At 47.3% G+C, this 27,432-nt stretch overlaps 1 protein-coding gene across 2 annotated transcripts in view; it reads left to right on the top strand.

The window, feature by feature from the left end:
• The window catches only part of CFAP99 (cilia and flagella associated protein 99), a 947,596-nt gene that overhangs the window by 133,450 nt on the left and 786,714 nt on the right, over window positions 1-27,432 (top strand). Inside the window, exons 1-2 of one of the 2 annotated variants that reach the window (XM_069632120.1) lie at window positions 10,426-11,064; window positions 26,012-26,106. In XM_069632120.1, coding sequence (XP_069488221.1) covers window positions 26,098-26,106 — 9 coding nt within the window. In that variant the 5' untranslated portion in view covers window positions 10,426-11,064; window positions 26,012-26,097. Of the gene's footprint in view, window positions 1-10,425; window positions 11,065-26,011; window positions 26,107-27,432 lie in introns of those variants that run through there. The other variant, XM_069632119.1, reaches the window with a different exon arrangement.

Raw genomic sequence — 27,432 nt, 5'->3', positions numbered from 1 at the left:
GGTCATCTATGTCATTGAATTACCCCTGTGGTCTTCTTTATGTTGGCAAGACCATGTGGGCTATAAAAACAAAAATATCTGAGCACAGATCGTGCATCAAGAATAAAGTACCCGACAAACCCCTGGTCGACCACTACAACCAGAAGAACCACACCAATACAGACCTGAAATTGTTTGTGCTACAGAAGCTGTCCCCTACTATAAGAGGGGGCAACATGGACAAGACCCTTAGGAAATTGGAACAGAAGTGGGTACAGCGGTTGAACACTGTCAAGAAAGGCCTCAACATCACTGTAGAATGGAAACATTTTATGTGGATGATCTATTCCTTGCCCAACATAGTACGACAGGTGACAACTCATACCACCAGACTGCACACAAAGTGGATTTGGCTTTCCTGTCGTGTATAGCAGGGGGCCCCCCACTCAATACTTGAAGTAGAGTCTGCTACCCGTGTACCCTACATTATGTAGTCTGAAAGCTCTATGTTACTCAACACTCCGTTCAGGTCAAGGGTAGTAGATAAACAACCTTGGAGATGATAGGTGTGCAAGAATCGATATTCAGCCTTAACTTCCAGCCCCCTGAGTTCTAGACTCAGGCTTCCTCAAAGAGGTGCTCTTTTCTACAATGTACCTCTCTGCTGTTTCGATTGGGACAGACAGAGGTGTCAATTGAATAAAAGAGCGGGGAGAACATGCACCGCCAATACCAATGCTTTAAAGGAACACAAACAATATTAGACAGTTGTTGAGAATATCCAAATAACCAAACAGCGGAATAAGGCAATGAAATACCTAGGTAAGTAGTGGAGTGGAGCTTCCCCGGAATGGATCTATGAAAATAAGGAGCTAGGCTTAGTGAGTGGAATCGTGGAAGAGATACCCAAAAAACAGTATGAACCAAGAACAACAGACCTGAGTAGTGGGTTCTAACGGTATTGAAACAAGTCCTTCTTTGAAGACAACGGCAGGAAAAAATAACAAACAGGAATATTAGTATAGGGAAGTAACCCGGGCGGCACGAGGGTCGCACTAGAGTCGGGTTGGTGCAGTATCAGGAAAGCGTTCGGATGCACTTTGATGGTAAGTTCCCAATGTCTAATGAATCCAACTATCAGTAACAGGAAATCAAAACAAGTTCCCACAATACAGTAGTGATTGAATGAATATCAAACAGAGAGGGCGTTAGCCGAGCTCACCTGGATACCGTGGAGCGGAGTAGCGGGCAAAGCTTCGGGTGGATGTTAGCCAGCAGCCTGCGGATGGCTGCTGAAGCAGGAAGAGTCTGTTCCGTGACTACCAGCCAAAATGGAGCCATGAAAGTCTGTAGAAAGTAGAGAGTAGTCCAGTAGCGTTCCGTGTCAAGGATCAAGAGGGTACGACAGAGACCAGGGGAGCGAGAGGAGCAGGTCAGGAGCAGTCCAGGTCAAAAAGCCATAAGTATCAATAAACAGTTCCAATGAGGGAGAAAGAGTCTCAATTCAGTAGCCAGGCGAGGGGTCGGAACCCGGAAGGCAAGATTAAATTCACAGGAGATAGGACGGACATAACCGCGGTAGCAAACAACGCTAATTAGCAGCAACGAGTCCCCGCGAAAGACGGCGATTTAAAGCCGTATGGGGGTGTGTCTTACCGTACGTCTTTCACGTACAAGCCATGTCAGCTGACACAGATTCTGTTGCTGTTTATGCAGGCGCCATGGCAACCTGTGCCGGCTCCACAAAGGAGCGTGCAGATGAGCTGAACACTGCAAAGGACGCTGCGTGGGAACCCAAAGTGTAACACTCGACTACCGGTTTGCAATATCGTACAAACTGTACTTTTGAACCATGCCAGTAACATCTGGTCTACACACCACACTCATGGCTATAAGACTCTTAACACATAACCAGGTTTGGCTGCATTTCGAATTAGACATCAGGGTTGGTGAGTTCAAAATATTAACATCGGCAGGCCTCAATAATACACCCTGCCCGTAATGCCTGTCGGTCTACAAATTGTATCCTGTTACCATGCCACTAACCCGTCTGTGTCTTTGCCAAGCACTGTGTCCGTATACATCCAACAGGGCCACTTTGGTACACAGATGTATTCCTATTAACCTCGCCAGCTATCATGTGCAATTACAGATTGCTCCAATTGTATTTATGCACTCACGGCTAGGGGACACCCCACCCATCTGATTATCCATTACTGTCCATTAAATAAACAATCCTCAGAACAATCCGTAGCCCTAGCTCGTCATGGCACGCTAAACATGTGGGATGCACACATCTTCCCAGCTACGACACCTCTCATCTGCACTGAAACACTCTCTTGGTAACCTATACCAACCCACGTGGACTAGCACAGTTCATTCTGCTTCGGCAGTGTGACGGCAGTGAGGCAGAGTCATCATATGAAGTCCACCTCGTTCACAAGCCTGCAGGCTGCAACAGGGCTGCCTACATAGACCATCATAACATTGATCCGGCTTAATCACCGGACAGCGCTTTTCCTTGTGAGCGTGTTGGTTGCCATGACAACCTCACCAAACATTATGTTTTTATTACACTACAATTGCTGATTTGCCTGAGTATGGCTCCTAAATTATATTGGGAGTCTGAATGATGCCTCCTTCCAACTCTATGCATGTTGGTTGACGGCCACCGCGCCACGTCGACATTCTAAAATGGCCAACGATATATAAACAACCCACGTCGCCATAGCAACCTCACGCTACACTCATATGCAAGTCGGGAGGCTGGCCATTGCGTCCCTCCGGCATTTGGACATCAGATTGAAGATGCCAGGTAATCAGACACCACTCCTACTATTATCAGGGTGATGGCACGCTAAGCCACGGCCAGCTGTGTTCCTTGAACACACGCTATTCGGACGCCATAGTCCACGGGTGTTTATTCTTTAAACTTAGCATTTCGCAACCGCGTTCACTCCTTTTTGTCTCCCGGTGGAACCAGTGAGACACACTGTTGCCGAGCACTCAGGGGTTAAGGAGTGCTGCCCCCACCGTTGTGGGGGCGGAGCCATGTTACGGCGGAAGGCTGGGAAAAGGGGTTTTATGGGTAAGGCGCGGGAGCGCCAGGGTTGTTGGGATGCCCGTAGTAGAATAAAGAAGTGTCCACGATTCCCGTGTGCGCGTCCTCCTTTTCCGTGGCCGCTACCTGATAACACTGGCGACGAGGTCATTCCCGTGCGCCCATGGAGTCCTCCTTCCGGCAGTCCGCCATCCTTCTGTGGCTTTCCGCCACCTCCCGCGCTGCAAGCGCGTCCGAGGCATATTCGGCAATCCGCCGCTTTTCCTCCGTTGGTCTCCTGCCGCCTCCGCGCTGCAAGCGCATTTGAAGACGTTCCTGTGCCTCCCTCTGCCTGCCCACCTCCTACACGGGCAGCGACTACAGGCCACCCTTCCAGGTACGCTGCAGCTGCGCCATATCTACAATCACGACGCTGGATCCGGGCAGCTCGTCTGTTTGATCACACTACGACGAGCGCTCCAGGAACTGCCCAGGGGAGCCCTAGTTTTCTACTGCGGACCCCCCCCCCCTACGGTGCGTGCTGGCATAGCCTGCCCACGCCATCAAAAACAAAAGAAAAAAAAAAAAAAACCCCAATAAGAACACTTTGACAGTTTTGAAGCAGGGACGTGTACCATCCCTCTCCACACCAGGCAGGCCACGCTCCGTCAGCATAACCTATCCACACGCAAGTGCCGAACACATCTCCTGGCACCATGAGCACGCCGGCATCTGCCTCAGGGTCCAACCCTGGGTCACCTACACCAGCCCATATCGTACAGCCAATTCAGCTGCGACTTCCACCACCCTTCACCATGACTCCACAAGCCACGAAGGGGCCCAGATGGGATGGACTGACTGGATGGAAGATTTCCAGCACTACGTCAGGGGGTCTGGTGATGGTAATTCCCCCAATATTAGGGACATTTTCCTCAACCTGGTAGGGGGTGAGATAAAGACGGTGGTCAAGACCATCCCTGCAGCTGAACAGAATACTTTCAAGGACTTGATCAATGCTCTAGATAGACTCCTCATCATAGAAGTTAATCGTGACTATGAACGCTATCTTTTCAACAAATGCACCCAAATGCCGCAGGAGACAGTTGACGAATTCATAACCCGCCTAAGAGTGAAAGGTGCAAATTGCCAATTTGACGCATTCTCGTTGGAGGAAGCCATAAGATTAAGGGTCATTGAAGGCTGCCTATCCCCTGTTCTCAAAAAACAGCTCCTGAAGAAACCCCTCACCATTCAGGAAGTGAGCGAACTCGCCCGCATACATGAAAGGGTTGATGCCCAAGCCACATCCATGGGAAACCCGAGTAACACCAAGCAGGACACAGCGGAACTGGTCGCAACTATTCAACCACATCGCCCAGGTGACAGAGGGCCACAGTCATACAGAACTCAAACCATCCAAACTCCCCGCCAACAGAGACAGTGTTATCGTTGTGGGATGTCTTTTCCGCATGCAGGCTCATGTCCGGCTCTATCACAACGGTGCACGAACTGCGGAAGAGAAGGACATTTCCACTCAGTATGCCGGGAAGGCATACCATTTCCTCCTGCGAGGCCCCAAATGCCTGCCAGGCCGGCCTTCCGTCCGCCACCTCCACGATACTTTCAACCCAGATACTACCAACAAGGCCAGGGGCAAAGGCGATACGTCAGGGCCATCGACGAATACCAAACACCGGGGTATCCACTACAGCCGGAGCAAGCTGACCGAACCAGATACTTCACAGACGAATATGATCATCCACCAGAGGAATATGGACCTGAGACTCTCTACCTGGAGGAGCAGGGAGCCGCATATGACATGCCATACGACCTATATGACCATGACGAGTTTGTCAACCTCATACTTGACACTGAAGAGGCCAGAGAAGCCCCAAAGATCCCCATCAAAATGGGAAACAGACAATTCCAGTTCATGATTGACTCCGGCGCCACCGTCAACATTATGGGCGAGCAGGACTATGCCGCACTACCGGATCCACCGGCACTCGAACACTCTCGCTCAAGGATATTTCAGTGGGGAGCTACCACCCCCCTACCGACGGTAGGATGTTTCACACAACGCCTTCTCCTAAATGGCCGGAAAGTCGATACAACAATACACATTATCCGGTCACTTGCCAGAAGCCGATGCCTACTCAGCTATCACACGGCATCCCGCCTAGGCTTGATTGAAATACACGTGAGGCCGGGAGACTCCATCACAGCGACCTCCGAGAGCGTAATCACGAGAAACACAGTTGGCTCCATCGCATGCCACCAGCCGCAGAACCTGGTCACACAGTCTGACATCACGAGGGAATTCCCCAACCTCTGCACAGGGCTGGGCAAACTCAAGGCCCCTCCCATCCGGCTCCACATCGACACATCAGTGAGGCCAGTACCGCAACATCCTCGGAGAGTAGGGTTTCAACTGCAAACGGCTGTATCAGACGCTCTCCAACAACTGCTGGCCGATGGAATCATTGAACCAGCCACAGGCCCGACACCATGGGTCTCCCCGCTCGTGGTCGTACCCAAAGAGGGAGGGAAGATCCGTTTGTGCGTGGACATGAGGGTGGCAAACACTGCCATTCAGCGCGAGAGACATCCGGGCCCGTGCATTGAGGACATGATTGTGCAACTGAACAACGCTCGGATGTTCTCCAAACTCGACCTCAACCAAGGATACCATCAACTAGAACTGCATCCGGAATCCAGGCCCATCACGACGTTTGCGACCCACGACGGTCTTTACAGGTACCGGCGGTTGAACTTTGGAATCTCATCAGCCGCGGAAATTTTCCAGGAGGCCATCCGGCAGGTGATCAGACCCATCAAGGGCACACTGAACTACAGTGACGACATCCTCGTTTTTGGATCATCTAAGGAGTCTCATGACAAAGCTCTACTTGCCGCGTGTGCAGCACTCCAGGAAGCGGGCCTCACCCTCAACATCGCCAAGTGCCGTTTCAGCAAGACAAAGCTGAAATTTTTCGGACACATCTTTTCCAGCGAAGGAATGATGCCGGATCCCGACAAGGTTGACACCATTACCAACTTGGATGAACCGAGGCAAGCTGCAGACGTTCGCTCGTTTCTCGGCATGGCTGGCTACTGTGCGAGGTACATACCACACTACGCGTCCCTTACCGACCCTCTGCGGAAGCTCCTTCAGAAGGAAACGATCTTCGAATGGACCCCTGCGTGCCACCAGGCATTTTCCAACATCAAGCGCGCCCTGATGGAAGCACATCGCCTGGCGTATTTCAATCCTTCTTGGCACACTGAAATAGTGGTGGACGCTAGCCCAGTGGGCCTTGGTGCCATCCTAGCCCAAACCAGCGGGGCGAACGTCCACCCGAGACACGTGGTCGCCTATGCGAGCAGAGCCCTGTCCACCCCAGAACTGGCTTACTCCCAGGCGGAAAAAGAGAGTCTAGCCGCCGTCTGGGCGTGCGAACACTTCCATGACTTCATTATTGGAAAAAAGTTTACTTTGATTACGGACCACCAGGCCTTGCTTTCGCTCTTTGGCAACCCGCACACCAAGATGCCCCCTAGAATCGAGCGGTGGGGAATCCGTTTACAAGAATACGACTACGACATCGTGCATCGACCCGGGGGTGACCTTAACCCCGCAGACTACCTGTCACGACACCCGGTCGGGGCTCCACTAACCCGCGAAGGAGACATCGCCTATGTACAATACATTGCATCCAACTCGCTACCACCGGCGCTATCCCTGGAGAGAGTTGCCGCCGCATCAGCGGCCGACCCCACCATGGCTCTCGCCATCAGCCTCACACTGACCAACAAATGGAGAGATCACCACAGGGCAATGCTGGCACACCCAGGGGTGTGCAAACAGGAAATTGAAAGGCTAGCCAGGATACATAGTGAACTGGCCGTCAAGGACAACGACATCCTTCTCAGAGGTTGCTGAGTCGTCATCCCTGCCACGCTCAGGAACGAAGTAGTCAGCACGGCCCATGAGGGACACAGAGGAGCGGAGAACACCAAAAGACAGCTGAGGTGCCATATCTGGTTCCCGTTTCTAGACGCAGCGGTAGAAGAATGGGTGAAGAACTGCCATGCCTGCCAGTGCACGGCTCCTGCGGAACATCCACCCCCGCTCCAACACACACTGATACCTGAACGGCCGTGGGAGCGTGTAGCCATGGACTTTTATGGGCCCACGGAGGAGGGTGACTACCTCCTGCTCATAATAGACGAACACTCACGTTTCCCAATCGTCAAAACAGTCACCACCACCGCATTCCCTCAAGTAGCAGCGGCAATAGAGGAAGTGTTCAGCGAGTGGGGGATCCCCAAAATAGTCAAGTCTGACAAGGGGCCCCCGTTCAGTGGATACGAGTTTGGAACACTAGCAGAACACCTAGGGTTTGCACACATGAAGACAACTCCTCGTCACCCACAAGCAAATGGGATGGCGGAACGTTTTATGGCGTCGATCAAGAAAACAAGACAAAGAGCCAGAATAGAAGCAGTCGATCCACACCAGGCACTGTGCCGACTCCTACGGGACTACAGAAACACTCCTCACGAAGCCACCAACAAGACACCTGCCGAGCTAATGTTTCGATACAAAGTGCGAACCCGTATACCGTGCAATCCATCTGATGAGGAGCTGCCTGACATGGACGTGCTCCGAAGGGACGCGGAAGCCAAGGAGAGAGCAAGACGAGAGACAGATGCTCGCCGCCACGCGGTGATACAAGATTTCCACATTGGGGACGAAGTACTTGTCCAGCAACCAACGCCCAGAAAGACAGATCTGCGGTTTGCTCCAAGCCCCATGAGAGTAACCGCCGTGAAAGGCACGATGGTGACAGCCGAGGATCAGAGCAGATCTGTCACCAGGAACTGTCAACAATTCAGACACTACACCAGACGAGAGGGAACAGAGCCGTTTCAGCGGTCGACCTCTCCAGAACCACGAGAACCGCGGGATGACCTGTGGACACCTCTGGGAGGAAACCCGGGGGAGACAAGCGGAGAAGGGAGAACCACGGAACCGCAAGAGGCAGGTGACCAAGAGGAGAGACCACGGAGAGTTGTAAGGAAACCTATGAGACTTGTTGAAGAATGTTGATTTGATGTTTGAATATATTGTTCGGGGGTGATGTTGCCGAGCACTCGGGGGTTAAGGAGTGCTGCCCCCACCGTTGTGGGGGCGGAGCCATGTTACGGCGGAATGCTGGGAAAAGGGGTTTTATGGGTAAGGCGCGGGAGCGCCAGGGTTGTTGGGATGCCCGTAGTAGAATAAAGAAGTGTCCACGATTCCCGTGTGCGCGTCCTCCTTTTCCGTGGCCGCTACCTGATAACACACACCATCCACTCTGATAGCTGAGTGAATCCCTGGCACTTTACTATCCAACTCCAACTATACAGTGCCCCTATCAACACAAGCGATCACTCTCCATCAGTTGTCATTTTTGCGACGCAGGGTCTGGTAGCTAAGTAACACTTGTCTTCATTTTCACACAGTACAGGGTTGAGCCTCGACCATCAACTTTGACCCGTTGTCTCCAACTTCGCAGGAACACCGGTCCTCTGTTTAGTGCTGGTAAGAGCGAAATTATACGATTCAGCCACCCAGTGTCACACCTTCCCCGTTTTCTTTGGTGGTACACTCCTGACACCCCTCTCCTTCTTACAGCGATTCATACGCACGTAACCTACTCCGGAACTCAACGGCTTTATCTGATGACTTGGACACTCAGAACGTTTAGCCATAGTGCCACCTATTACGGTAAGATCCGTAATTTACAGAGTTTCTCATCGAGAGACCGGCATTCAATGCATTAGAAATTGTTTTTCAACATTTGAAACCCCACACTTTCCTGACTTCCCTGTCTGTCTGTCCATTATCTCGACAGATCACATAGGATCTTCTCTCACACTACTCTTCTCCGTCCTGTTGAAGGCTGATCAAGTCACAGCCACACAAGAACAGCTTTGAGGCCGAAACACAGTTGTGTAGACCTTGTCTCTGATAATCAGCTGGTTAATGGCCCCATTAACCTGCAACTTTGGATCGTTCTTTGGGAGAGGTCCTGGAATAATTGGAGAGAGGACCCCCTAAATTCCATGCTCCGCAGCTATCTGGACTTTTTAAAGATAAGGTTTTTAGTTTTAAAGAAGTGGACACCCAGCAAGTCATCCGGGAGGAGGGTCTACCTCATTTGAAAAAGTTGGAGTATACCCTATGCGTTCTGTCAAGCGTGAGGTCAGCATCCATGTCTCTGAGTATTTCCTGAAACAACCCCCAGATATATTGTTCCATGTCCTGGTCTTTAATCTCCCTTGGTATCCCCCTGATCCAGACTTTATTTCTGTGCGATTGGTTTTCTGTGTCCTCTTGCTTCTCTTCCGCAATATGCTTGTAAGCTTCAAGCACTGCCATCCGCTGCTCTAGCTGATCATGGGAGCTTACCTGGTCACAGAAAGCAGATTCCAGTTCTCCAAGCCTGGATTTGTTCTGCTGCACATTGTGGGTTAGTTCCTGAAAGGAGCTTTTTAAATCTTGCACCGTCAACACCATTTCTTTCTGAATAGATTGGAATAAACTTAGAATGTCTCCTTTCATGGCCTGTTGAGTCTCCTCATTCTCAGCAGGCGCCGGGTCAGAAACTGGCTTTTGTTGTTGGTACATCTCCTTGTTGGAGGTCACTGATTGTTCTTTGCCCTTGCCAGACTTCATCTTGCGCATAGATGGGCTGTCCCGGAATGCAGCGCAGAAGGGCATGCCAGTCGGCTAGTAATTTGGAAGGGGGCACACTCTAATTCTACTCTGGGACCCCCTGTGCCTTTCGCAAGGTCAGCCCGCTTCAGCACCTGCTAGACCCGCTCACTCCTTTACCAGGTCCTCCTTTTAAAACCCTTCTACTTCTGAGACTTACAACTGGGCTCAGAACTATAGCTCTGCAGACCAGGCGTTTCAGCAACAGTGTTAGGTGCTTCTGAATGTGAGGGAAAATGCGTAATCATGATCCTGTACTCTGCCTCAAGGTCAGCACTGGACAACTATATTGGTACTGGTGAGCAAATCATTACATTACAGGCCTCCCTCGACCCTCTGTCAGCAGCACCTCGCTCTCCACTGCTCCAGCCTCTACAGAGTGTCTGTCAACTCAAATAGGTGCCGCAATGCGGTCACCCTCCATGCTCAGGAACAAGCGTCCCCTAGACCTCGCCAGGTAGAAGCCCACAATGGTGTGCGCAATGCAGCTGGCAGGGTTGGTGGGGTCATCGGGACAGCACGTCACTTAGTCCCAAGGCAGCGCTGCTCCAGCTGGGACTCGCCTTTACTTGTCACCTTTTATGTATTTTCTTTACGAGTGCCGTGCATGCGCGGTTCCGCCACTTACTTCTGAAGCAGGAGACTCCTCCACCACTTCCCGGCGTTCCGCTGCTCATATCCGTTAGAGCCCGCCTTGACTTTGATGTGATTTGCCTCAGAACCCGCCGTCTGCCAAGGCAGATTCCCACTGCCTCACTGGTCTACACCCCGATCTCCGTCCTGTCACCCCTCGGAAGGGGTTTACGGGAGTCCTGGACGGGTTGGAGCTGCCCTCCTCCTCTTCAGAGAGGACGCCACGCACAGCACTAAAGCTCTGCCGCTCTCCAGCAGCCGACCAGCCTGCTGCACTGTCTCCACTCAGGCAGCAACCTGATGCAACGGGCCGCCGTCCGATGCACTGCCTGCTACTGCCAGCGACGTCTTGCCTCAGGTGCTCTGGCGGACTCCAGAGTCCATGCAATCCAGGGCTTCCAACTGCACACCTACAGGCGGTCGCCATATTTCCGTGCTGTGGAGAGCCAAGTCCGGGCGTCTTGTCCGCTCGAATTTCGGAGCGATTGCCGGTGTCTCAGCTGAGACAACCCGAGGTTCAGGTGGCCTCAGAATTCAGATCACTATCCTCGGTTCCGTAGCTTTGGGCAGAGATAACATGAAGCTGTAATTCCTGTTTTCGCTTCTCAGGGATGTGGAACTACTGGGGGTTATACCCCCCCACCCAAATGTAAGTTTTTAATCTTCAAATAGGAGTTCAAACAAAGCAATGCTCTCGATAGGCCTGCCTGAGTTTGATCAAATAAAATAATATCATCAACAAATAAGAGGGCCGGATTGATAAAAGGGCTAACTTCTGAGAAAATGTATTCTGCTTAGAGAGAAAATCAGTAAGCTCCGACATGTACAAATAAAAAAAAACATGGCCAAGGACACTTCCTTGCCGCCAACCAGTAACCATTACTGTAGTACCCAAATAGCCATCGTTATTTCATGTTATATTAACTGATGCCCCCAAGTGTAGGATAATTACAATTTTTAGAGGCCACTAAAGATACCCCGATGTACCAAAAACTCAGTTCATTTAGCATCTGGCATCACTGCCATTAATTGGCACCAGAAGACCTGTGAATTGAATTTGGAGACTGTTACTAGCATCTCTTGACTGTCTTTAATATCCATATTTTTTCTATAAAATTTGATCCTACTTCTATATATCTAATTGCATTTCCTTACCCTTACCCTCCCTTCACTCAGCTCTATAAAGATGTTAGAGGTGATAGCTTTAATGCTTGCAGATTTATCATAGATATGTCTACGTGCAAAGTGTTTTTTATTTTGATGAGTTACATTTTTTTGCACACAATCCCACACCCTGTCAGTCATTTGAAGAAGAAGAAAATAATCAATATTAAGAAGCTCTACATTAGGGACCAAAGACTGAATGGCAGCAAGCAAGTCACTAATGAATCTATCAATTGTACCTTTTGACCAAAGAATTCAATTGTTTATACATGATGGAATAACCCCACTGGGGCCCAGAGAGATGGTAAATGCTGGAAAAGAGAGTGAAAATTGAGGTTTTAACCGAGCATGGTCACTAGTCTCAGTTCTCTTTATTACCAGCAATTGAATATCTAGTAGCAATGACTGTTATACAAAGATGTAATCAATCGTAGAAGATTGATTGCCCCTGTACCAGGTAAAAATATCTGGGATATCCCCCCGGATTCTACCATTTAATTTGTGATTGTTCCACTCGGACATGATCAAATGTCAGTGCAGAGCTCCAAGCTCATTTACCCTTAACTTCTTAGACTTCAAAACCTTCTGTGACTAAGACCATAAATCTTTAAGAGCGTAACTGCAGAACCCCCTAGAGAAGGGTTCACAATGTGCATTCCCAATGTTCCATGGGCTAGTGATAATTGACTTCTGATGTGCTGCGTGTATGTGTAGAACTGGTATGGCGAATGTCTTTTTATGGCTGGTCAGTAGGTTGCAACTTGATATTTTTCCCCTTGCTCTAGAGTACCATGCACTAACACATATCTCCAATCATATTTATTGAAATATTATTGAGATATTATGGTAAATGGCACACCCTTCTGTTTCGTTATCATAACCCTGTGCACGTAATAAGTATACAATGCATACCACTTGCCAGGTCCTCATGCTTCAGCAATTGCCTCATGTTGCTTATCAAGTTAATGAGTCTCCTGCATAAACAGTACGCTGATATTATATCTCCTACCATATGCAAAGACATTTCTATAACATTATATAAGCACAGTGTTTAATCCTCTTATGTTCCAGGTAATGCTTGTAAATCAGGCATCTACATTTGGGCCATCTTTAAGCAGTAGTGTTGCATAGGAATTTACAATATAGCAATCTAGTAAAGCTACAGAGCGAGCGATATATTCTGCATTCATTGTGACATTTGTCATACCATAATGCAACTGAAATGTAACTTGTGAAAACGCATCACCTTTGCCACCCACACTGTACTCCCAAACCGACTGACAAATCATCCCACCCATCAAACAATTAATTGTGGAAAGAAAAGTGATCCGAAATTGCAAATATGCATGCAGGATTCACGCAACAAAATCATAGTTGGCCAATTTGTAAGAGAAACTGTTTCTGGATGTGTAATCAAGGTGTGTGATGATTCGCAGGATCTCGCCACTTCTCACCAGAGGAGACCCCTTCCCTGTTCTGCTAGGGAGGTGGACTTCACAGGAGAGACTCCCCTGCTGGGCATAAGGACTCCCGTCTTGTGACAGGCTTCCCTATACCTGTTTCACCAGAAGCCTTGACCCTTGGAAAACCATCTGACGTCGCTAATGTTTATTGTTGTAAAGTCTCTTCTGTATCACCATCAAGATATGCCTTGACTGAGACGAGGAAGGGACATGGAAATATGCAGAGTAACCTCAGACTGTATTACCAAGAGACTGTGACGATGTGTTCTCAAGGACCCAGGAGGATTGCATCAAGAACACCAAAGAAAGACGCTGATGTTACACTGGGGCGGGCCCAGCTACGTAACATAAAGACTGAGGAAGGGTAAATGTTTTTTTATAGGGAAGCAGGAACAGCCGCAAAGGAAGCTGGCACCCATCCTGCACAGCCCGGGAAGTTCAAACCTGTGGTGTCCGAAGTTCCGAAAGACAGTCGGTCCTGGGGCAAGAAGCAGGGAAAATAAGCGACCCTCCGAAAAACACTCTATATGAAACATTAAGAGAGGTCATGAGATCTGAATCAGTTTTATCCATGGGAAAGTTTGTGCTAAAATGAACTTAATTCTACTTTCCCTTGGCCTAACTATAGAAGATCTTATGCAACGCCAGGAATAGTGAAGAGCTTCCTCTTTAGGGCAGATTGGGTGGAAACGGTGGACTGTGTCAATTCTTACTCCACCTATAAAGAATATTCCAATTTTGGCCACGCTCGCCTCCTTACCTTCAGAGGTTTACGTGTGATAGGGGAAGAACAAGTTACATAGGTTTTAGTCTCAACCAGGTACCGACTCTCGTGAGGACATGGCACTGGGGTAATAAAGATGCGCCGGAGTCCAGTCCTCTTGATTTTTAGTGTTGTTTTTGTGGAGATATCAACTCCCAAGAGACACTGAATCACTTAGTAGTCACCTGTCCTTATTTTGAGCCTACGCGTGTCTTGATTTTCAAAGATAGGTTTGATAAAGATTCAGAGTTGTCAGTGAACCTTTTCTGGAGTAGATGTATGTGGGGGCTAAATATTTCCCTAATTGTGGCATTGAATGCATTTCTGCTAGGTGTAACCAAAGAACTGGAAAAATGAATTTGGCCATTTAATGTTATTAATGGATGTTGGAGCCTCGGGTTTAATGAACTCTGTTAACTTGATTCAATAAATATTTTTAAATTCTGTGATGAATTTACTGTGACAGGCAAATGTGATGTATTATAGATCTTATGGGTTATGTATTGTATATGATGTTTGTTCTACATGTTGTGTAAGGTTTTTTGCAAGCTAAACATGCAACAATAAAAAAAAGAAGCAGAGAGGAGCTACACGAGCCAGTGGGAGACCGACTTGCTACTGAAGTGGGAAGAATCCGCTGGGTGCATGACCTCCAAGAGGTGGGCCATGTGGTCCATTAACAATGCAGAGACGGCTGCGGATACAGCTCGGGGAGCCGCAGCAACGGTAGAGAAGCAGCAGAAGAGCATGCTGGGGAAGTGTGCATAATCAACACAGAACTAAGACCCCAGGAGCAACCAGTCACTCTCCCCAGTCAAGGTGAAGGTAACAGGAGTTGTTGGCAAGCCAAGTGGGGATTTGGAGAGGTACACGAGTCAAGCATTTCTCAGGTGTGAAATCCCTGGTCACAGTGGTGATATCCAGGGAACCAGGAGTCAAGTCTTTTTTGGGAGTAATCTCCTTTGTCATAATAGTGATACCCTAGATATTATTTGTTCAGGTAGGGATAGCCTTATAGAAATAGGGAAAGATAGGTTATTTTTCATTTTGCTAATTTTAAAAATCTATAGCTAACATGCCATCCCGTTGCTCCCCTCCTCACAGGTGTTACAAATTTAAACCATTTTGTTAAAGAACCTAATAGTAATCAACAATTTTACAGCCTGTATTGAGGTATGAGATTTTTTTCAAATTCATGTTACGTGAGGTTGTGATTACAAAATGCTGAGCTTCAGACGGTGTAGTGAAAAAGTGGGTTTTGTTTTGATTTATGATTTTCAGCTTTGGGAGAAATAGCATCTAGTACAGAATACCTTTCTGGTGGAGAATCTTCCTGACGTCGGCGAAGGTCTTGTGGGCGGACTGGACTGCATGGCTGATCTCTGGAAAAATGTGAACATATGAGTTGGGGAATTTGATTTCACCTAATTCCCTTTCTGCCCTGAGTATCCAGTTACTATCCGTATAGTTAAAGATCCTAGCTGTGACAGGCTTTGGGGGTGGACCAGGAGCAGGTCTGGGGTCCAGTGTACAGTGAGCTCTTTCAGCGAGAATGAAGATTGCCCAAGCGCACATCGTAGGAAGTCTTGATTCTATTAAAGACACAGAGGCGAGCATTATGCTTATTCATCTTTAATCTGCTTAACAACAGCTTTTTAAATCTTCATTTTTAATATAATATATATATTTCTTTACATACCCAACTGGCATAAAAACAAAGAAACAACAAATAACATGAATAGAAATGAAGTAGATCAACTACATTTCCCATGATCCCCTCTCAGGCTAGTAGTCCAAGCCTCAATCCTGTCCACCAACGAGGGCTCCTCCTCTAGTATAACTCTCTATCACCCTAGGTGCTTTCCTCTTCTTTTGCCTGCCTTTGAACTGCTTAACAGTCTAAATGATAGTCTCGTAATGAACTTGCTGTCTTCTCTATTCTGTGTGATTCTCTGATCCTCCCTGCTGATCTGTTAGAAGGTAATTCCCGAGAATTCTTCTGCTCCTCTCCTATGTGGAAAGAGATCAATAATGTAAGGGAGGGGAATTAGCTGCAATCCATAAAATAGATACAAGTTTTCACTGATCATTTTCTGTTATGACACCATAGCTTGTTATTTACATTCGAATTCCCAGAGGTAGGGATAATGCTCGCCTCTGTGTCTTTAATAGAATCAAGACTTCCTGCGCTGTGCGCTTGGGCAATCTTCATTCTATGACAAGACCAGAGGTGAGCATTATGCTTGTTCAAAGCTTTGTACTACTGCTGATGCAATATTAGAGACTGGCTTGAAATAGAACGTTCTGAAAATTGAATCAATGGACCAGTCTGCAGTTTACATGATCTCCTGCAGCGGAACTCCGGCTGCAAAAGCTCTGGAAGCCATCGCTCCTCTGGCCGAGTGGGCTCCAAAAACAGAAATATCTATTCCTGCCTGTTCCATCACTTCTTTTACCCATCTCATGATAGTAGCTGGCGCCAATGCCTTATATGGTTTTCTGCGTGCTATCAGTAACTGGGTTACAACTCTCTGTATTAAGTCTGCTGTCGCTGCCTCATAAGATTTTATGCACTGAGCTACGCAGAGCTTGCTGTTATCAGGGAAATAGGGGTATGTAATAACCTTGGAATTGGTGTTAGTACGCTGCGCAATATTAAATTGCACGCCCTCTGGATAAAAGATCTTCCTGTCGATCTCAAGCGCTTTGACATCTGATACCCTTCTACAAGACACTAAGCATAGTAACGTAGCTAGTGTCCCTGACAGTTGTCTTTGTGATAAGAGGTCATTTCTTGGCCATTGCTCGAATAATTGAAGTATCCTATTAACATCCCAAAGGGACGAGTACTTTGGTAGTGGGGGCTTGCTCACTTTGACTCCCTTAAGTAGCCTTGTAACGGCTGGGTGCTCTCCCAATGGCCGATCAGTATACTCCTACTGTCCTAAAGGCCTTTCCTCCTGTAGTCAGTGATGCTAGAAAATGTATGACCTGGACTATAGGGGCTGAAATGGGAGAAATACTCCTCCTGCACCAAGATTCCCAGGCCTGCCAAGCAGAATTATAGCCCCTGATTGTGGACGGAGCCCATGAAATCTTGATAAGATCTGTAGCCTCCTCTGAAAGGCCTGGCAAACACCATCTACGCCTGAAATTCTGCAAGCCAAGAGGGTCAGCATCTGATCCTGGATTAGAGGATGAGGTGCTCCTACTGGATCTGAGAGGAGATCTGGCCTGTGAGAAATCCTCTGGGGGAAATCCGTGGAAAGTTCCATCAGAACTGGAAACCATGCTTGCGATTTCCATTCCGGTGTCACTATGACAAGCTCCGCCTTGTGCCTGCACACCTTTGCTAGTGCCCTTGCCAGCATCGCGAAGGGGGGAAAGGTGTAATGTGTGTGTTCTCCCCAGTAGTGAAGGAACATGTCCGTTCCTACTGCTCCAGGGTCCAGCCTCCAGCTGAGGTATCTCGGCAGCTGCGCATTTAGCCTCAAGGCGAAGAGATCTGTATGTAAGGGCCCCATCTCTGCTGTAACCTGTCGAAGGCTGACCTGTGTAGCTTCCAGTCGCTCGAGTCTACTAGGTATCGGGAGTTCCAGTCTGCTACTGCATTCTTCACTCCTGGAAGATATTCAGCTCTGACTGCTATCTCTCTTTCTAGTCAGGAGTGCCAGAAATCCTTGGCCAGCTCCGCTAGCATCTTGGACTTCGTGCCTCTCAGCTTGTTGATAAACCTCACTGCTGATATGTTGTCCATCCGTAAAAGGATGCAGCATTGCGCTCTGTCTTTGGTGAAGGCTCTGACGGCGAAAGAGCCCGCTAGGAGCTCCAGGCAGTTGATGTGCAATGCTAATTCCTCTTGAGACCATTTTCCCCCTGTCTCTGTGTGACCACACCTGGCTCCCCATCCTGATCTGCTGGCGTCTGATTCTATGGTGATCTCTGGTAGGTCTCCGAATATCGCTCGGCCGTTCCAGGCCTCCATGTTGTGGAGCCACCAGCGGAGCTCTGTCTTGCTGTCCTCGTCTAACGGCACCAGACGGTGATATTTCTGAGAAATCCTAGCCCTGAGATCAGAGACGCTGCCCATTGGACCTGTCTCTGCAACCTCTCCTTTTTCTCTGCCATAAACAGGATGTCGTCCAGATAGATGATCATCCGAATTCCTTGATCTCGCAGGGCGGTCGCTAGGGGCCTCAAAAGCTTGGTGAAGGCCCATGGAGCTGAGGCAAGGCCGAAAGGAAGGGTCTTGAACTGCCATATCTCCCCTTTCCACCTGAATTGCAAGAAACACACGGAACTAAGGTGCTATGGGTATCGTAAAATAGGCGTCCTTCAAATCCAGGCGCGCTAACCAATCGTTCTTCCGGAGAAGATCTGCCAGCAGATGGATTCCTTCCATCTTGAAATTCCTGTATACTAACCAGCTGTTCAATTCCTTCAAATTGATAACTGATCGTACCTTGCCTTTGCAGTGAATGAGAAACCTGTTGCTGAGGAAGACTGATGTATGTTAATGTGCCCTCTCTATGGCTGGTTTGCGCGCAAGCACCTGATTCTCTGCATCTAGTAAGTCCCTTTCTGCTTGCGAGATGTGCATGCGCTGCGGGGCTGCTATCTGGAGAGGGACTTCTACAAACTCTAGGTGAAATCCCTGCGCTGTCTGCAACGGCCATGCGTCTGATGAAATCTCGCCCCAATTGTGCATGAAAAGCAAAGTTCTCCCTCCTACTGGGGGGTATGCTGTCAAACGCTCTCTCACCTGAGGTGATGTTCTGTTGTCTGTAGTATCCTCTACCTCGGCAGCCTCTGAAGCTTCGGAAGAAGGCATCTTGCTGTTGTGACTCCCAGTACGTGGCTCTCGGACCTTGAGGTCTTCTATTAGTGTTTTATCGACCAGTCGATCGACCTCTGTAACGGCCGACCCCTGCAAAAACCCGTCCGGGGAATACCTTCCTTATGGAAGCCTGTGCTTTCTCGAGTGCTGTGTAAGTTCCCACAAACTTGTTCATTTCTTTGACGAACGTGTCGCCAAATAGCAGACCCTGCGCTCCCTCGCCGGCTTCGTAAGATGCTAGGTCTCCCATCTTATTATCTATCTTTAATAGCATTGACCTTCTTCTCTCTGCTGAAATTGCACTATTCGCGTTTCCGAGTAGGCACACAGCTCACTGGGCCCAGCCTGCTAAAATGAAGGGGTCCACCGGCTCTCCTGTGTCCTTGGACCTCTCAGCTAGGTCCATGATCTTAGCAATGGGCCCTGTGAGATCCAGGATCTTATCCTGACAAGACCGCCATGCACAGTCCATTCCCTTCTGGGCGTCTTTGTTAGCCTTAGTAACAAAGGTGAGCATCTTAGGATCAAGTTCCAGGGTATCTGCCACCTTACCGGAAAGTTCTGGTCTGGAACATTAAGCTCTGAGCCGAAATCTGGTCTCCTTTTCTAACAGTTTTCTAATCTTTTGTGACATGTAAATCGCCACTCTCAGAGACGGGGTCCATTCTGTGGATCTAGGATGCCTAATTGACTCTGGCTCAAACATATCTGATGTGTCTTCATCTTGGGGACTCTCCACTAGGCTGGCTTTGATGTCTTGCTCTCTTACACTCTCTTTATCGAGGCTGTTGACATCCTCCTCCTGCCCTTCTTCGTGGCCAAATTCATCGGAGGATGATGGAGCTTCCCCTATATCATCTGCCCCTGGGGTAGGGGGTAAGAGGCTGGGCATGACTAATGCCTTTGCTAAGAAAGCGTTCTTGAGTCTATTAAACTCATCAGCAGCCTCCTGGGGCTTCTCTTCTTTCCCCGTATCTGAGCCCGGTGGGGTAGAAGAGTGTTTTCTCTTCCGGTTGACCTTACTCCCCCTTGAGGTGTTGTCTAGAGGCTTTAGAGTGGAGGTACCCTCTCCTGGGTCATCTTGCAATCCAGCTCTGGTGCCCAATATCTCCTCTAAGACTTGTAGTCTGTCTTGAATAGGCTGCACTCCCTGAGCTACCGCCTTCACCAAAGAATCCCCCAAAACTCTCTTGAAGCTCTGGGATAGGTCCATTTCTTCCTCCTGGATCTCAGGTTCCTGGTCACTGTACTCATACCAGTATTCTTCGGGTCTGTCAGAGGGCATAGCTAAGTATAATATGCAGGGAAGTGCAACAACAGGCTCTAAGGCTCTGCTAAGTCAACCTGTTCAGAGCACAGTAGTGCTAGTTCGAGCGTTCCCCAAAATGCTTTATTATTATTATTTTTTTTTAATGTGCTCTTGAAATGTATTCAGCCTCTGTTTGTTCTTGGGAACGCTGAAAATCCTGTTCAATATCATAAATTCTGGTCTCCGGAGCAGCCCGAAACACTCTACCGTTCCAACTGTAACGTTGGAGCTAAATGCGAATGCGCGTGCTCCGAGATGGTGCGTCACATTCCTGTCAGGCCGTGTGATCTCCGCAGGCCGCAGGAACACCTGCGCGTAAAACTCCACAGAAATGCAACCCTAATGCGAACGAGATCGCTCGCGGGCCGCTTTTCAAGAAAGAATGATAATAAGAATCCGAAAGTGCCCACGGCGACGTTCCACAATATTATCACGTTTTTTTTGTTTACATATAAAACTGTGACAACTCGCGCTGCCTTAAATACGCTGCGCGTTGGAAAGCATTACTATTTAAATGAAATGTCATGACACACTCTATATAAACCGCAACATTGCACGTAATCAATACATCAATCAAATGGGTACTTAGCTGTCGATAGCAGCAAAAAAGAAGAGGAAAGCACCTAGGCTGATAGAGACTTATACTAGAGGAGGAGCCCTCATTGGTGGACAGGATTGAGGCTTGGACTACTAGCCTGGGAGGGGATCATGGGAAATGTAGTTGATCTACTTCATTTCTATTTATGTTATTTGTTGTTTCTTTGTTTTCATGCCAGTTGGGCATGTCAAAAATAAATAAATATTATATTATATTAAAAATGAAGATTTAAAAAGCTGTTGTTAAGCAGATTAAAGAAGAATAAGCATAATGCTTGCCTCCGGTCTTGTCATAGAATGTGTTGCGAGAACACTAGCATTCTCAGTGTCCAATAGGGTCTTCTCTAAGAAAACCTCCATGGATCCATGTTCTGCCTTTTCTAGTAAGCCACCAATTGGAATATTGTTCAGCCAAGACATCGACCTCCGGTCCTTGTTCTTCTCTTTAACCATAGCTATCTCTTTCTTAAGCATAATGATACCAGTATTGTGTTTGTCCCTTGGGTTTCGGCTTTCATCTCTATCTGCTCCATGTCACTATGGCAATCATATATTTGTTCTACTTTATTTTGCAATGTAATTCTATTTTAGACTCTGCATCACATGTATGCAACTTAATGATGACTTCCTGTTCCCTCAGCATTTCTCTGAGATCTAGTTCTGGCTCCAATCAGGGTTCGTTCCCTTGTGTATTGCTCTGGTTTTCAGAGGTGTCCATTCTCTGTTCTCCTAAAGCAGCACCAGTGTCTTGACTAGCATCTGTTTCCTGTGTCTTCATGGTGAATGTATGCAGTTTAGATTGCAGCATTGCACCATGTGTATCAAAGGATCACTGCCGGATGTACTGTAAGAACACAGTCCCCTATGCTACTTGAGGTATTATCGGCGTCAGTACCGAGTATAGTGAGTGCACTTTCAGAAGAGCCTTGGTTCACACAGTGAATGCAATAATGTCGGCTCACATGCTACGACATTACACAAGTTGGTTCAAGATGCAGTGTTCCTTTTATTAAAGATTTGTTTTACAGAGCCCAGTTTTACAGAGCCCAGGCGGCAATGGGAACAATGTTACACCAGAGGGTCAAATCATTGATATCTGTAGCATGCGGGGAGAGGTGGCGGTAAGGAGCTAGTTATGTATCTGTAACTCCTGTTTGTCAGCATGGGTCTTACATGCATTCACATGCTCATGAATATTTCCGGTTGTCCGGCTGGGAATCCTCAGTAATAATAAAGCAGTTTTGCTTTAAAGCTAAAACAGCATGTCGCTTCTATAACCTATTGCTGTCACGTTGGCCATACTGCCCCAGCTGATGACATTCGTCCTCCTAAGCTCAACCCCTGGTGGCCATCTTCAGATTTAGTTGTGCACGTAAAATGGCAGTAGGAACCAAGAAGAGCCAGAGAAGGGAAGGAGGGCGGGTTTGCATGTGAATCCATGTAAGACCCATGCTGGAGAACAGGAGTTACAGGTAAGCAACACGATCATTCTCCAGCATAGTGTCTTACATAGATTTCATAGATTTACATGCTCATGAATACGATTACACAGTAGTACATATACACAACCACGGGAGGTGTCAAGGCTCACAGAAGCAATACGCTTACCACTGGAACATACTCGCCTTAAGCACTGACTGGCCGACCCAGGACACTTACCTGGAATCCCTGTCGACAAAGTAGAATCTTGTGAAGGTATGGGTAGACCTCCACATATCAGCCCTACAGATGCCAATCAGGGGAACACCAGAGAGACACGGCATAGTTGCTGCGATGGCTCTGATGGAATGGGCTTTTAGCTGACCTGGTTGCAGTTTGTTGGCCAGACAATGGTAATGCGTTATACAGCCAGAGTGTCACCTGCAGATGGAAGCCTTTGAACAGGGCCTTCCCATGTCCCACAGGTCCAAAATTGGCAAAAACCTGAGAAGCCTTTCGAAAGTCCTTTGTGTTTGCAATATAGACCTTTAAGACATGCGCAACGTCCAGCGAATGCAAACATCTTTCAGCAGGTGAAGAAGGGTTTGCAAAGAAAACTGGAGGAAGTAAAGGCTCATTTATGGCATGAAGGAAGGATCAGTTCAAAGAACCACCTCAGCTGAATGGAACACCTAATATTGCGCCGTTCAGGAGAGAGCCTGCATTTCCCCAATCCTCCTGGCCGAGGTGATTGCCAGCAAGAAGGTGTTTTTCCATGACAGAAACTTCATGGTGGCCCGGTGCATAGGTTCAAACGGAGGCCCTGTCAGTTTTGACAGTACCACATTTAGCTCCCACGTAGGGGCAGGGCGTACACCGGAAGGAATGTACTGAAGAGGCCCTTGAGGAACTCCTTAACAATCCTGTGCAACCACAGGGAGAGCTTGCCTGGAGCCCGGGTGTACTGGGATATGGCGGCCAGGTGTACCTTGATAGATGCATGAGCAAGGCTGGGCAAGCGAGAGCAGGTAAGGAAGAAGCTGTGGCGCTGTCATGTGCAACAAAGAAATCTTCTGTGACTGGCACCACACTGCAAACCTTCCTTTTCTCTGAATCCTTTACTTAGTTATGCTGGAGTCTGCGATTACACCTCGTGACATGCTGATGCTTACTGGATTGCTTTTGTTACTGTATGTCTCTGTCCTTTTTGATGTCACAGCACGTTGATGCCCACAGGCTTTTGTGCTAAATAAATAAATGATTTTATTTTTTTATTTTTAAAGATTAGTACGCTGTGCCCTGTGCAGAGGAAATGTGGTTACCCTTGGAATGTACAACCCATGAATACAACTACATCTAGGAAACTCCACACCTTCAAACCCTTTCTCAGTGCAGGCTAGCCAGAGTGACAAGTTCACTGTGCCGTGCACCTGCTAGGCACCACATGCAGTTAATCTGCTTCCAAGGGACCACCCGTTCAAGCACCACCCTGTTGGATACCTGAACGGTGCAGTTATTTTACTTCCAGACAAGGACACAGTGGTGCAAACCCATACCATAGTGGGCTCTGTTGACACTATTCACATTGATACGAAGCCTAGACTCAATATAATGCTCACATTCACTCAGCTCTTAATAAATCCCAGTCAGATAGTATAGGCCGCATGGATGTTGCCCTTGCTAATGTCCTGGATTACTAAATACAGTGTGTACTGATGCATGATATGTCACAGAAGAGCAATCATTTCAACATCGTTTCTCTTATACTGACTGTAACCGCTATTGGGTCAATATGTACGGATTTGGATGCATAGATGCAGAGAGCGAGGATAGATACCCTACAAAAGATATTATTTTTACTGATTCATTAGGCTTTAAACTTGCTCCCATAGCCCCCCTCCTGCTACCTTCATGTCTTCTTTACGGGTCTGGCAAGAGGAAACAGGAGGTCTGACAGTATGTGGCAGTAGACAGCAGAATGCCCTTCGGGTTTCTCACACTTGGATTTGTTCCCCTATTGAGTGAGTCCCTGAGACAAGAAAAGAAAGTCTACCTTTTAGGGTTCAGGGCATGTGTATTACTCCCTTTGACTTATTTAGCTGAAGTGCAGTGGATTTAAAGTAGTTATGCTCAGTTGGACTGCGCAGGTACCCTGTCTCGGAAAATGGGACGGTTAAAGGGGTCAGGCAGGGTTGTGTCTTGGCAGCATGTCTATTTAAACATTTATCTGTGTGATATCGGTGACCATCTTACTAAGGCCGCTCTGCCGACCCCAAGAGTTGACAAGCTGATGGTTACCTGGCTCGCCTATGCAGATGACTTCCTCGTATTTGATATTACCCCCATGGGGTTACAGCGATTGCTAAATGCATTTACATTTTTTGCAACAACTCATGGTCTAAAATTGAACTCAGTGAAGACCAAAGTCATGCCCTGTTTAACTAAAAGTAAAAAATGCACTAAGGGATTCAAATGGTACGTCTAACATGAAGTTGGAGAGAGTGGCACATTTCACATACTTGGGATTTCCAATTTCCACTCACAAATCCAAGTTGGCAGTGAAAGACTGATTACTATCTCGTGGAACTGCTATGGGTAACCAGTTATTAGGAGTGGATTCCAAGTATGGAAAGTTGTCTATGCTTCCGGCCATTACATTTTACGAGGATAAAAGGTTTTATATGGTATGGAAGTACTACCAAGTTGGGTGTTGTATTTATGTCCAAAGATTGAGGCTTATTTATGGGACGTGTCTTGCACGGACCTAATAGTGACCCACTTCCCATGATTAGATATGACTTGGGTCTTTACTCCTTAAAAAGTAGAGCGCATTGGAAGCGCTTAGCACTTTACTATAAAATTATGACCTCAGAACTAGTCCCTTGTTTGTATACATATTTAAAGGAGATAATTGAGAAAAAGGGTGACAGATATGCTTTTTCAGAGGGTTGTCTTCGAATACTTTCTGGGGTGGGTCTATCTCTTATGGATTTAAAGGAAAATCCAGATAATGTTTTAAAAAAATGCTCTATAGACATGATTGGGCAGCTACAACTGATACCACACACTCGTATGACTCCCTAAAGCACTTGAAACTTGACCATAAAGCTGCCAAGAATATTGCACCTTTTTTGACCATTTATCCCCATCTTCCGATTCGCCGAATTTTATTTGCTTCTATGGACTATAATTCCAATAAGGGAAATTCTTTGTCGCTATAATCCCGTAGTGACACAGGTATCGACATGTCTATTCTGCAACGCCCCTTTTACGGTGGAAACGCTGGCACATTTTCTATGCTGCTCAGAGCTTAGGGGAAAGCGGGAGGTCTATTTTAATAGTTTTGCTCTGTAGTTTACCGTTGACACTTGTAGCTCGTTAAGGCAGTATTGCTTAGCGGGTCGCACAACTTCATTACGTTTTAGCCATTGTTGGTTTTCTTAGATCTTTGAAACTTGAATGAACTACTTTTATTGTGATTTTAACTCTATGAATTCTATTAATCTGGTGTTTATGTATTTATTGTGTCTGTTGTGTATTTTATCACATTGGTTTGTATGTAACTGGTAATAATGAAATTATGCTTAGGCATTTTTTTCAAAGGTTAGAGAAAAACCATATGAAAATAACATACAATTTTTTTTTTTTTAAAGTAGTTATATATTGATAATTGATAAAGGAAAGGTGTCTCCTGCACTAGCAAATTATGCAACCATTTTTGAAAATGCAGCAGATTTTGAATGGGCCCCAGGGTCAGCGCTGTTGTCTGCAGCTGCGGGTGAAGGGGCCTAGCAGAGCTGAGGCTAGCTCAGTTGGGCACTGTGTGCAAACACGAGTATCAAATGGTGGATTAGAGGACCAAAGCAGGCAATGTATGAATCATAGTAGATCTTGCTCAAAGGATCCACGCTTCATACATCACTGATTATTGTAAATAGTTGCTTTCCCTCCAAGTGTTTGTATGGGCAGCAAAGGGAGAGGTGTAATCAATGTATTTCATGTGTACCAAGAGTTAATATTTGTCTTCTCTTTGATTTTTTGTAGTAATATGTTTTTTGGCCACTTTTAAACTGGATGAACTTGGTCTTCACAATTTTACAAGGATTATCAAGTCTCAAGACATTACCAGAATGCACAAGGTACATAACTGTTCATATTGTAGCCGAAGCAAGGCAATTGTTGGCTTTTAATGTTGTGAACTAACAAGCAAAATTATTTTGGGTTTCAGCCTGCCTTGGGTTCACACTTGTATCTCAGTCTGTATACATAGTACACATTTCTTCAACAAGAGCTAATTTATTGTATTCATTAGCAAACATGACGATTCTATACTATAACTCACTATAAACAAGTGTTCCAGTGAATTTGTTCATTATGGATAAAAGGGACTCATAGTAACAGAGCACAGGCCCTGTTTTCGATAAGCCTCTTTTGAATAGGGGCTGCTCTTGCAATATCCCCTACCATTTTATAGTTCCTCATGATGCTAAGCTGCCACTACCCTCCCCATATCTGTACCCTTATCCTGCCGGATGTTTTCCGCGAAACAGCAAGTACCATGAAGGGCTTCTGAAATGGGACCCAGATGCGTAAACAGGCAGTCGCGGTCAAACACAAAGATGTTTTCTAACTGCTAGAAAATACATAGATTACTTAGAATACTGCTACATGGTCTCTTGAACAACCACAGCATTGAACCCAAGTGTGGTAATGTCCCCTTTAAGAGTGTGAGTCATGGGGGTGCGCTGCTGAGTGCTGAGCAGCAATGATAATGGCTGCTTGATGTTACAGCTCAGCATCTATTGACATGCTGCCCTGCTAATATGCCGTTTTTTCGGCACAACATAGACCAATAAATATTCGCCAGACTGCTGACAGCGGCAGCAACAAACAGTGCGAAATTCAAAATAATCAGACCCTCTGCGGCATAGATGCTGGTTGCGGCGCGTATGGCCGCTGTGAACCTGTGGATGCCGATAGCCGCAATCGAGCCGGTACGAGGTGAGGTGCTGATCTGTGGTGGCAGAGATTAGCTGGGACGATCAGAGGTAATCCGGGGTTGCCGGGCACTTCTTGGAGGGCATGCTTGTGCAGAGTTTTCCTGCGCAAGTCTCTGTTTGCAGCTGTTATTCTTCCGGGAGCCCTGAGACTGTGCTTGGTGGGGCCCACCCGAGGGAGTACATGGCGCGCCGCGGCCTGATATACGCTGCTGTAGTATCGAGGTTCAAATGACAGGCTCTACACATTAATGATTCATGAATGGGGAAACTGTATTTATTGGAGTTACAAGTATTATATATATATATGTAAGGGAAGAGGAGGGAGACGTCTAGCTCCTCCGCAGCTGGAAGACGTTGCAGTTCAATCTTGTCTTCCCATTCCAGACCTCGAGCTAGCAGCTCGTGCTGGCTTCGCTGTCACAGGGTTACAGGGCAAGGAGCCATGGTCTGATCAGGCAGGTCTCT

Source organism: Ambystoma mexicanum, chromosome 6q (genome assembly GCF_040938575.1).
Source record: "Ambystoma mexicanum isolate Mex_15411 chromosome 6q, UKY_AmexF1_1, whole genome shotgun sequence".
NCBI classification, from domain to species: Eukaryota; Metazoa; Chordata; class Amphibia; order Caudata; family Ambystomatidae; genus Ambystoma; species Ambystoma mexicanum.
This window is presented reverse-complemented; position numbering and strand designations above follow the sequence as displayed.